The sequence below is a fragment of the Thunnus thynnus genome, chromosome 2, assembly GCF_963924715.1.
Source record: "Thunnus thynnus chromosome 2, fThuThy2.1, whole genome shotgun sequence".
NCBI classification, from domain to species: domain Eukaryota; kingdom Metazoa; phylum Chordata; class Actinopteri; order Scombriformes; family Scombridae; genus Thunnus; species Thunnus thynnus.
In genome coordinates this window covers 37,803,394-37,815,826 of record NC_089518.1, presented here as the reverse complement: position 1 = coordinate 37,815,826, position 12,433 = coordinate 37,803,394, and the positions used below count along the sequence as shown (strand labels likewise).

Below are 12,433 nucleotides of genomic sequence, written 5' to 3'. Positions count from 1 at the left end.
AATTAAAATAGATAATTTTTTAAATAAATAAAATAAAGTAGATTTGGCAGTGTTATTTCCCTTTTTTGTTGTTGTTTTTTTTGACTGGTTGAGTCTTTATAGTGAGAAATTAAGAAGATTTTTAAAAAATTGATTTAGGTCTAAAACAATCAACAGAAAATTAATTAACAGCTATTTTGCTAATTAAATAATCATCATTTTAAAGTGTCAATCCTCTGATTCCTCTCCTCTCAAAGGTGTTGATATCATTATTTATGTCATTTAATATATTGTCGTCGTTGTATCTGATAATAATCCGTGTTTACACACAGCGCGGTTTGATGTCTAGTTTTACTCGGCGTTCAGACGTTCTGAGGAATCTCTGTAGTGTCTCTGAGGCTGTCGGTGTGTCCAGTCAGATAAAACAAACACACCTTTACAGTTCAGTCATGTGAAAACTTTTCAGTATATAAATCTTTTTTTTTTTTTTTCTTTCTAGCTGCAGACTTCACATGAAGTGAGAACGACAAACAAGAGCAGGAGCGAGTAGAAAAGTACTTTATTAGACCGTCTGTTGAAGCTGTCACCACATAAATTCATCCTCTGCTGTCTGTCAGGAAACAACACACACACACACACACACACACACACACACACACACACAGAGTCTGCCGGCGTGGTCGGGGGTCTGGTATTAGAGCGGAGGAGCTGTCAGAGTGGGGTTTTGGGAGGAGAAGGTGGGAGGAGGAGGAGGAGGAGGAGGAGGGAGGAAGGCTGTCAGAAGCTGCAGACGAGGACAGTCCGCAGTAGAGTTACAACCAACATTTATTTGGAGCCGACGAGAGTTTTGCCGCCTGTCAGGAGTCGGGTTTTGGTTCTCGCCTTGACAACAGCCAACAGAAAACACACAGCGGCTTTTTCTAGAGTCAAAAAAAGAAAAAAAGAGTTTTACTACTGCTGCTGCTGGAAACCAGGTGATCCGCTGCAAGACGTCTTAAAACAACAGTCAGATGCTTAAATGAACAGTGAAACAATATTTTTTATAACATTTAACTGTTCTATCATAATATTTTGAGTCATTATCACTAAAGATTTGTCATCTTTTGTGTTATTTGGGTTCCTGGTAGATTTTATACTTTGTTAGAATGACAAAATATTCTAAATGATGCATAGAAACTCTGTAAAAATGTACCATATGTTTATTTAAAGAGTTGTTGGTTGCTGTTATTTTTCCTCCAGTATAGACAGGAGGGATTTTTAGTATATTTGTAGTCCAACGCCGCCATCTTTATAACATTTGTAATAATAATATCTTTATTTATACAGCATTTATCAAAACAAAGCTGCTTCGCGTAGAATCGTAGATAAGAGCAAACAACAATAAGAGCTAAAAGGAAAACATAAAACAGCCTGACGGTAAATAAAATAACAGTAAGACCCATAAAACAGAAAGCATCAAGGCTGACCAATGAAAGTACATTTAGAGATTAGATTTAAAGGAAGCCACTGACTCATTCGCCTTATTTCCATTTGACATAAACACACACAAAGCTTCTTTTCTCTCCCAACTGTCCCACCAACAGTTTGAAGTTACAACTGATAAAAATAACAGACCGAGTCCCCATAACGCTCCAACAAGTGAAGCTTTTTTTATTTCTTTTTATCAAAATTTAAAACAAGTGGGGAACTGGAAGCTTCTCCTACTTCTGTCCTGACTTTGTTTTATTAATCAGTGCTGATACATGCGATCAACAGAGATCAATAACTGTTTAAAAGGACGTGTTTGACTGCTGTTTACAATACTTAGACTGAAAACATGTGAATGTACCAGCAGATAAATTCACAACCACTAAAAAATTAATAAAATTGTTAAAAAGACCTTTAGTCCACTCAGATGAAACCACTTTAAAAGAGAAACTTTTGTTGTTATTGTTTCATTTTCACAAGAATCCAAAGTTATAGTTTGATTGAAAGAGTTTTTAACTCTTAGTTTTATTGAGCGTAAAATTTTACTTTTCACTTTAGACACAGTGACTCACTTTCAACTTCAGTGACTCTTCAGTTGGTTTTAATTTATAATATTCGTTTTATTTGTTTGAGTCTGTTTTGAGGAACGAAACTGTCAGTTTGACATAAAATACAAGAAATCATGTTTCTGATGATGATTTCTCAGGTGTTGATGTCTTTGACATGTTTCATTCAGACGGGCTTCACTGAATCATATCAAACTCTCAGATGAAGCTTTCTGAGTCTCAGTGTGTTCAGAGTCTGCTGTCAGATTATTAAACCACACTGCCCCCTGTGGGCAGCGAACACAAACAGCAGCCTCAAACAAGCTGCTGCTGCTGCATCAGTCTGTACAAACACACTGTGATGCACCAGTTTAATTCTCAAATCTAAACAAAACATCTTCTCATCAAACATCTTTATCTTTTCCCAAATAATTTTAATGTACAACAATTTCTCAACCATAATTTTTGCTAAAATGATTATAAATATTGATTTAAGTTGTTATTCAGTAAAAGTGCCAAAATATTCTGTCTCCATGCAGCTTCTCCTGTAAAGATTTGCTGTTTTTTCTCTTCTTCATCTCACTTTAAAATGAAAACTTGTGTTTTCTGGCTGCTGGTCGGATGAATCAAACCATTTCAACACAGTATTGACTCCCGATCAGAACAGTTTGCTGCCGCCTGCTTTTTGTCTGTTTTTTCTTCTGCTTCATCTGATCAGGTTTTCAATCATCAGATATTTATTAGAGGAAAAATCCTCCCTGGATCCTCCTGACTACGTCCAACCTGACGGAGTCAACACGTTACAGCAGTTACCTGCTTAATCACCTCTACGAGACAGTGATAGTGATATATAGTGATTTCACTAAGTTTAAGCCTCCAGAACAGGAACGTGAGTCAAGGTTAAGATCTTCATTCAAACCCCAACGTGTCCTGTAGACTTTAATTTAGTTTTTGCTCTTTTTTTTCTTGTGAATTATTGAAACATTTGACCTCTAAAACAAGAACATGAAGCTTTACTGGTCACATGTTCTCATCTCTTCATATCAAAACTCACCAGACACAAAACCTCGTGATCACAGTTTTATTGTCTTTTTGTGTCTTTAGCTGCGAGAAAGAATTAAAACCTTCTTTGAATTTAAAGGATTGACACTAAAAACCTGATGTTTACTGTTAATATTTCATGATGATTATAATAATGATGTTAATGAAGTCATTGTGATTAGATCAGAAGCCGTTTACCAGCCTGACAACTGAAGAAAAGTCCACATTATAAACAAATAACTGAGTACTGATGTGCAAAAAATAAAAGGAAAGGAGAACATTTAAAATGTTGTTCCAGCACTTAACTCCCCCTAAAACCACAAACCAGGTTTTGACATTTCTGTTTATGTACGTGCTAAATAAACAGTGTTATTAGGGTGCAATGCTAAATTAGTGCAGTATTGAACATGATATTGATAACTTCTTTTGGAAGAAAGTGAAAGTGTGTTTCCCAAAAATATTATTTTTCCATTTAACAGAATCAAACTTTTTTAAAAATCATCAGAGTTTAATGTCTCGACTCAAACTGCCAAACAAGAACTTTGCCTAAATAGTATAAAACTGCACAAATTGAACAAAATAATGAATGAATGACTAAGAATCTGCCAGAGTATCCAGATCCAACATTAGTATGTGTCGCTTCCTCCAAACTTTCCTCTACAGAAAACGAATCAGCTGATAATTAAAAGATATTTAATCTCTACAGTAGCTCATTAAGCTGAAACTTTTAATATTTAGTGTTTCAGGGAGGATTTTTTCCTTTCAGTGGTTTTGTTTCTCCTCAGTGTTTGCTCATGTCTCTGGATCTTCCTCTATGATTTTGGAAGCTCTGAACATTTTTTTTTCCAGCCTTTCTTAAATTTTGTTGCATTTTCCCGCCATGCCTTCCTGCAACCAGGAGATTGAGGAGGTAGGACCTTCCCCGTCTGTCCGTCCGTCCGTCCGTCCGTCTGTCCGTCTGTCCGTCTGTAGCTCTGTGTCCACCTGCCTGCTGCCTGCTTCACACATTTCAGTTTCCTCACTGCATCGTTTAGCTCTCATGCTTTTAATTTGTCATGGTGTCATCTGTTTGTTTGTTTGTTTGTTTTTGGCGTGTTTCATTCCTGCTGCTCACATGAGTCACATGAATTAGTTTGTCAGTGTAGAGTCAGAGACAACAAAAAACATCTCTTTGAGTCAAACATTTTAATTGGGAAATCTAATTAAAGAACAAACAGACAAACCCTTTCATGTGACAAATTAGATCATCCAGCCAACCAAAGTGTGTATTTGCATCCACATAGTTCATTTATTTCAGTTTCTAGTCTTTATAGATGACTTCATATAACAAGCTAATTAATCTAATCATTATTTAAACAGGAGCTGGTTGTGTTAGTTCAGTAAATATCAATAACCTCAATTAATTCACTGTTCAGCCAGTTCGTTACAGGAACGTGTAAACGTACAAAATTAGTTGTTTACTTAGCTTTAATTTAGTCGACGCTGCCAAAATACCAGAATAAAACACTTCTGTTTGTTATTCATATAAAAACACTTAAACAATTTATCAAAGTATTAACTTATTATTATTTTATATATGTCATAAATTAGCTGCAGAAAAAGGTTTGTCTTTGCAATATAAGTTCAGAAAGAGTTTGCAAAGAAAATTACCGTTATGGCTTGAATATAAGACAAACTCCATTTTTCAACAGCTGTTGTATCAAAGACTTTCTGTTGGGAAAGTTTCTCTGAGACACTATTAATCCAAGGTGAAGAGAGTCCTCATCCCTGTAAAAGCGACATAATTCCTTCAAAACCAACCGTGAATCCCACCGTTGTGTATCTTGTCTCCTGTCAGGCTTTTAGTGCTGACTGTCTCACTATAAACACACTGGAAGATACTCGCTAGCTTAGCAACGTGCAGGCTACACATGACGTAAACGTCTCCTCCTCAAAAACAAGAAGACTTCCACTTTTTCAAATGTAATTTTCAGAATAGAATATTATCTCATATTCAGGCCAATACGGTAATCTGCAACCATAAATTTAAAGGCTCCTTTACACTGTAAAGTTGACAATAGTGAGAGAAACGTGGGGAAATCTTTGGCGTCCTTCATCACGCTGACTGTGAGACTCGATGATTTGGAAACCAAAATTCATCTTGTTCCTCGTCTGTGATGCAAAATGACGACATGAATGAAAACGTGTGACTGATTATAAATGTTGTCGATGTTTTTTCTGTGTGTGTGTTTGTGTTTGTGTTTGTGTTTCAGCTGGAGGGGAAGGTCCAGCAGGGCGAGAGAGACTTTGAACAAATCTCCAAAACCATCCGTAAAGAAGTCAGCAGGTTTGAGGTGAGAAAGATGATTGTAAAAGATGGATGTGATGTCAGAGGGAGGATGAATGAGTGAATCTGTTAACATGAGGTTCATCCTAATAAATAAAAATATATGTGTGTGACTTTCATTCTTTTTTTAACAGAAAGAGAGAGTGAAGGACTTTAAATCGATCATCATCAAATACCTGGAGTCACTGGTTCAGACACAACAGCAGGTAAAAATAAATACATTTTTATCATTATAGTCAAAATACTGTTATCAATTTAGCATATTGGTTAAATATAAACTTATATATAAAACTTACAAATTGCCAGACTTAAAATAATAGAGCAGAATGATGTTTACGGAAGTTTATGACTGCTAATATTAAAAGTGAATCATTTAATTAAAATGTAATTTTCCATTTATGTAATAAATAAATAAATAAATAAATAAGAAATTTAAATCTGATGAAAATTAAAATGTTGATATTGACAGACTTCTGTTGTGAAATCTGTCAAACATCATGAAAATTATAATTTATATTTAATTTTCATTAAAATTGGAAAGATTTAAAGATTTAAAATACTTGTCACATATTTTAATATACGTGCGGTGAAATGTGGGGGATATTATACATAATAATACTTAGGATATAATGTGTTTTACTTGTGAGCCATGTCAAAAACTAATTTGGACAATGAAACAAAGTTACTGTGATTTTGAATTAAAATTTAAATACGAATGTTAAAATAAAACATTTTTATTTTTAAACAAACATTTTTTTAAATAGAATTTTGTTCTAGATCGCACAAATATTTAATTTCAATTTGATTAAAATGGTTTATTTTAATATTGGCAGCCACAGACTTCCATACTTTCTATATTGAATAAAATACAAAAATTAGTAATTTTGTATTTCTTTCTTCTTCTACAGCTGATAAAATACTGGGAGGCCTTCTTACCCGAGGCCAAGGCCATCTCATAGAGTTCACACACACACACAACAGACAGTCCTGACTGACTCCGGTCAAACTACACTACCCATAATGCACTTGTCCTCCCAGGTCACCCTCTGCCTCCTCCTGTTTAAGAGAAGAAGAGAAGTGAGGGAGCGAATCAGCTCAATGTGACTTTTTTTTTTGCAGTTATATAAAAAACAAACAACATACTGCTAGTTTCACTTTTTAATTTTCAGCTCATCATCTCGTTTTGTTCCTTTTTCGTTTATCTGCTGAACTCGTGGTTAACAACAAAACCTTCCTCCTTATACCGTTTTCCTTCATGGTGTTGTGAAAAAAAAATCTAGTGGCAAATTTGGATTTTCCCATGTGAGATGTATTTATATCCTGAAAGCTGTGATGAATGTTATATTCAAGTCTGAATTTCATTTTCCTGTACGACGTGAACGCAGCATGACCCCCGGACACGGCTTTCTCCAAACATAACGGCTCAAATATGGTGTCAGGTTTTATATTTTAACCACTTTTGTCTATCTATTTTCATCAACTTTTGCGTTTTTCTGGCGTAAAAGGGCTTCTATACATTTATCTTCAACTACTACAATACCCATGAGCCTCGCTGGCTGTGGAAAAGGTCAAAGCTGTGAAAGTTGATGTCAAAATTTTCCCAACAACATCTTCAAACTTCTAACTTCACCTTGCTCTTTCCTGCACGGCAACAAAATCTCAAGCATTCTGATTGGATGTTTCCTGCAGCAGTGCACTCTGGGAATTGTATTTGATTTTTCTCGTAATGTGACAACAAACAGAACTATTATTGAAGGAACCCTGCACACCATATTTAGCCCCAAACCACTTCTTTACTCTATTAACTGATGAATTTTAACCATAAATAATATTTACACATTATCAGATTTTTTGTATTTTATTCAGCACTATCAGTTGTGTTCACTGAGAGATGCTAACGATGCTAATAGCTGCACTAAGTGTCTCAGTGGAACAAACTGAGTGAGACTAGCTTGAAACTTGGAACGTGAGCTGTGAAACTGATCCGGAGTCAGTGATGAAGGACGACTGACGGCATCCCTTTGATATTGTGTCTTGTACTTCCTGTCACCTGGTCGACCCACTCTCTCCGTCTCTACGCCTTTTCAAAACGAGAACCTGTGTCTTTGTTGCTGTATGATCGTCAGTGAAGGCAACATTTTCTGTTTCTGCCCGTCTTTGAGCCAATGAGAGGAAGGAAGAATCTCACCTACGGGTTCAGTTCACTGCTGCCGTCTGATGAAAACCTCCAGATCTGAGAAACTGCAAAGGCATCAAGACAATATATACAGACATGCATTTAAATATAATTTAAAAGACTTACATGGGAAATAAAATGGAATAAAACAGGAGAATAAAAGTTGCAGAGAATGAATCAAAAGCCTCAAATCTGGTTTAGTAAAAGGCAGCAGGAAACAGAAAAGTCTTCAATTTAAAAGAAATTGAGTTGCAGCACACCTGCAGTTTCTGGGACTTTATTCAGATATGTGGAGCATAAAAACATGATTAATGTTTTTTCTGTTGGTCGCAGTGATATTTTAACAATGCAGGACTGTGCTTGACCACATGTTTGTGATTCAAACTGAAATGTTGCTGTTTAAGCTGCAGGACGTTAGCTTGTCCAAATCAAGCTAACTTTAGCTTTAGCGAACAGTTAAAAGCGTAGTTTGTAATTGCACTCATTTTCTACGGTTGACTGACAGCGTTAGCTTGTCCAAATCAAGCTAACTTTAGCTTTAGCGAACAGTTAAAAGCTCATGTTGTTTAGCATATGAAGCTCATGTTGTTTTAAAGTCCTGCAGTGTCCAGAAAATCAGCAGTTTAATCACATCTCGGCTCTTGTAGCCTGACCGTTAGCCAGTTGGTTGGATATTTCTTAGTGTCAATCAACTGAGTAATCAAGTACATACGTTCAGTAATGAAAGCCCAGTGTGTAAAAGGTCATCAAAGAAAATATTAGCAATTTGAAAATAAAGTATGAAGATGTGAGCTCCCAAGCAAAAACGACTGTTTAGATCGTAAATTCAGCCACCAAAAAACACCTACAGTTACATTTCAGTGACGGACGCCATCTAGCCGCCGTAGAAATTACGACCCGGACAAGTGGTTCAGATGACGTCTATGTAAAGTCACTTCCTTGTTAGGACGAGGCAGGTTTGATGCATGATAGTTAGATGGCAAAAAGTGGACTCAGCTGCAGGAGACATTTTTTAAAAAAAAAACATAACGTGGTGTTAATTGTTGCCATGACGACGAAGGCTGCCTAACTTTTAAGGAAGTAGTAACAAAGTGAACATTTTAACTAAAACCAGGATCTTTCTCTAACTCTAACCAAACCAGACCTTCACTACAGCGTTGTCACACCATAAAACATTATTTTTTAACAGTGATTCGTTACAGATTTGGAAAGCAGCATATTTACTCTCCAGTAGGTCGCTCTGGAGCGCCGCTACCAGCGACCTCTGTGGTCGTTTTAATTTGGAGGACTTGTTGGAAGACGTGCAAGCGTGAACAGAGACTCTGTGTTTTTCTTCCTTCTCTTCATTTTCACTCAAACAGGGAACTTTAGTGTTTTTGAAGTTTTTATTATGAAGTTTTTCTTTGACCACAGATGAAGGATTGAAGAAGAGTGAAGTGAATCTCAGAGTGAGTGTCAGGTGACAGAGTGTGTGTCCGTCCAGAGAAGCAGCCTCAAGACTGTGAGGATTTATTTTTACCGGCTGTTTCTCTTCCTGTTGATCAGCGTGAGGGCTGCAGTTACATATAAATATTTAACTGCTAATTCAACCGAATCAGTTCTTTATTTCTATTGTGTTGAACTTAAAGCACATTATCAGAATAAAATCCTGAGAAGCTACAAATCTGATATTTTTCATCTCATTAAAGTTGATTTTAAAAAACTGGAATTTCTTTTTTTTGTTTGTTTTTCCATCCGCACTACTCCTTAATCATATAACACTGTGTTGATTGCTACCTTTTTGTATTTTATTCCATGTTTTCGCCGCCTGATGATGTGCAATGTTTGAGAATTTTAGTTTTTTGTTGTTTTTTTTTTGTTTTGTTGTTAATTGTCACCGATGATGAAATGCTTTACCTGAGCAGATTTTTTTTTAAACTCTTTTGGTTGTGACGTGACATTCCTGCAGCGCAGCAGAGAAGAAGACGTTTGAGTACTTTAATTACAATAAAAGAATGTATCTCATCATGTCTGGACTCTGTTTTAATTATTAAACTTCTCCTTCTAAAAACGAATCATTATTTGTTATTATTACACTTTTTATTATCTACACTTCAGCGCAGTTTCACTTTTATTATTATTATTAACTTCATTTCTCTCCTTTTCTTTATTGATATATTACAACATTTTAATTTTCTGTTCTTTAACTTGTTTTATAAACAAGGCTTATGATTAATATTATGATTATTAATATATCAGCAGCTTTTAGAGTGACGTTCACACCTACAATTATTAGTATAAGTGTAAGTTACAAGAAGACAACCATGTTTTAAGGGCTGCAAGTTAAGATTATTTTCGATTAATCTACCGATCTATTATTTTCTCAATAAATCATTTATTCTGGACAATATCACGTCTTCAAATGTCTCAAAAATATTCAGTTTACAATGATAGAAAATTGAAGATATGAGACATTTGAGAAGCAGGAACAGAAGATGTTCTAACAATTATTCACTTATCAGAATCATTGCCTATTAATGTTCAGTCCATTGATTAATCAACTAATTGTTGCAGCTCTAAAAGTTTCAAATTTTATTTCATTGAGGCTTGAAATGACTCTTAAATGTCATTTTCTCTTATAGATATAAGATATAAACAAGATGCTTCAGAGCAGCTGAAGCTTTTTAGATAAACAATAAATTATTATCACAAGTTATTTTCTTGTAGGCGTAAAATGTTAAATGTTCAATAAGTTGGAATAAAAACTGTAATTTTTAACTGTATTTTTCTGGACAATTTAGCTTCAAATTATATTTTTAAACTCACTCACACCTCTGATGTCGTCTAGATGTGTTCCTGCATCAGATTCACCTCCATAACATTCATATCCAAGATTAAAAAAAATTAAAAAGTCGTCATTCAATCGTTATAACAACACGTCCTTACTTAAAATTAAACAGCTTCACCTGCAGGGCAGCTACTGCTGAGCTGTGTACCTGTCCTGTCATCTGTCCTCTGTTACTGTAATCACCTGCGTGTATGTGTGTGTGTGTGTGTGTGTGTGTGTGTGTGTATATGTGTGTGTGTGTGTAGTGTGGTTTACATCCTGCTCTATTTATTTATATATTCATTCATTTTTTTTGTCCGAAAGTCTCTTGTCAGAACCTCAAAGTGATAATCAGAGCGTTGAGACGGGAAAAGATTCACACAGACTGTCAAGAGGCTTCACATCAGCTCTGCATATACTGTTCACACACACACACACACACACACACACACACACACACACACACACAGACTGAGCATATAGGCAGAGTGCTGTCAGAGAGTGTGCTGTGCGTTACTTTGCATTGTGGCTGTCACAGGATCGACTAGCTGTCATATTCAGGCTGCAGGTTTCTGTGGGCGACGAACAAATTCACATCCGACTTTATTAAAATGCTCCAGAGCAACATTTGGTTTGTGTGTGTATGTGTGTATGTGTGTGTGTGTGTGTGTGCGTACATATTCACACCTTACAATATCATGCAGTCCAATTCAACATCACCACAAACTACAGACTGAGTTAGTAAAGTTTGGCCTTTAAAAATGTGGATTTCGACATGTTCTCGAGCCTCAGTGTGAGGTTTACATGTGTTTACGTGTCGTTGAATCATTTGTTTGTTACTTTTTACAATTTGTAGAGCTCTTGTTGTTTTTGGAAGTGTGAAAATGAATCAAATATGAATTGAGAAAATCACCCTGGAATTTAATTCTGCCATAGTAGAGTCAATTTTCATTTATATACAGCTCAATATTACAAATCCTCTCATCATTACATCCTCTATCTTTACACCTTTGATTCAAATAAGGAAAAACTCCCTAAAAAAATCCTTTAATGGGTAAAAAAAAATCGAAGAAACCTCAAGAAGAGCAACAGAGGAGGGATTCCTCTCCCAGGACAGACAGACACACATTAGATAGATTAACCAGAAAGCAAAATTACAGAAATACAGCATGGAAAACAGGATGACAAAATGATTGACTGATGACAAATATGAAGAATCTGAACAGGAGGACATAGTATGGTAAGTAATGCTAGTGATAACCTAACCCCATCCACAACACCATAACAACAAGCTAGCTATCCTCTAACAAACCACACCAAGAAACTCTAGACATAACACCCACTGAGTAGCAAATGAGCCACCAGACAAACCCAGTAACAACCACTTTAAACACCCTAGCAAACATTTAGCAACCAGCTAATAAAAGCACATTAATGTCCCATTATTCATGGAGATCAGGTAAGCTAGACCAGTTAGCAGGAATCATGTAAACAATAAACAGTGGTCTAGTAAGCGCTTGCTAACACCTTAGCAACCACCTTAGCAACAGCAATAACCTGAGACACTGTGTAATGTAGCTTTTAAGGTTTTCTGTCACTTAAAGAAAGTCAACAAATCAGACAAATGAGAAGCTAACACATTATTTGCTCTAATTTTCAAGAGATCCATGAAGCTATTTCTTAAACTACGTTGTAGAATTGATATTCAGTTTATTTGTGGTGTATCTGCTGCTGACTTCAGTTTAGCTTTATCCTCAACTTTTCTACGGTGTCAAATCCCTGATTTTTCCCCTCGTTACTTCTCAGTATTATTCATTCAGCACGGCTCACTAGTTTCCTCCATTTGGCGGTAATAAACAGAACAACCTCCTCGTTTACTGATAGGACAACAGGGCATCAAATAGATTGTGATGCTGCATTTTTACAAACACTCCCTGCTGTGTTTTTTTTAGTATGAATTTTGACTTCATGATCGATTATTACATTTTTTCCCATGTTTGAATGGTAGTTTGAACTTCAAATAAAACATGACAGCACTGTTAGCTTTTGCTCTTGTCTATTAGGCCCCATTTATACCCTGTATTAACATGTGA

At 35.8% G+C, this 12,433-nt stretch overlaps 1 protein-coding gene across 3 annotated transcripts in view; it reads left to right on the top strand.

Annotated features, from left to right (window-relative positions):
• snx2 (sorting nexin 2) overlaps positions 1 to 9,541 on the top strand; it is a 34,926-nt gene extending 25,385 nt beyond the window's left edge. The window contains exons 13-16 of one of the 3 annotated variants that reach the window (XM_067573271.1): positions 5,285 to 5,365; positions 5,493 to 5,564; positions 6,267 to 8,040; positions 8,114 to 9,541. In XM_067573271.1, coding sequence (XP_067429372.1) covers positions 5,285 to 5,365; positions 5,493 to 5,564; positions 6,267 to 6,317 — 204 coding nt within the window. In that variant the 3' untranslated portion in view covers positions 6,318 to 8,040; positions 8,114 to 9,541. Of the gene's footprint in view, positions 1 to 478; positions 534 to 5,284; positions 5,366 to 5,492; positions 5,565 to 6,266; positions 8,049 to 8,113 lie in introns of those variants that run through there. The other 2 variants (XM_067573262.1, XM_067573280.1) reach the window with 2 other exon arrangements.
• Positions 9,542 to 12,433: the final 2,892 nt, after the last annotated feature.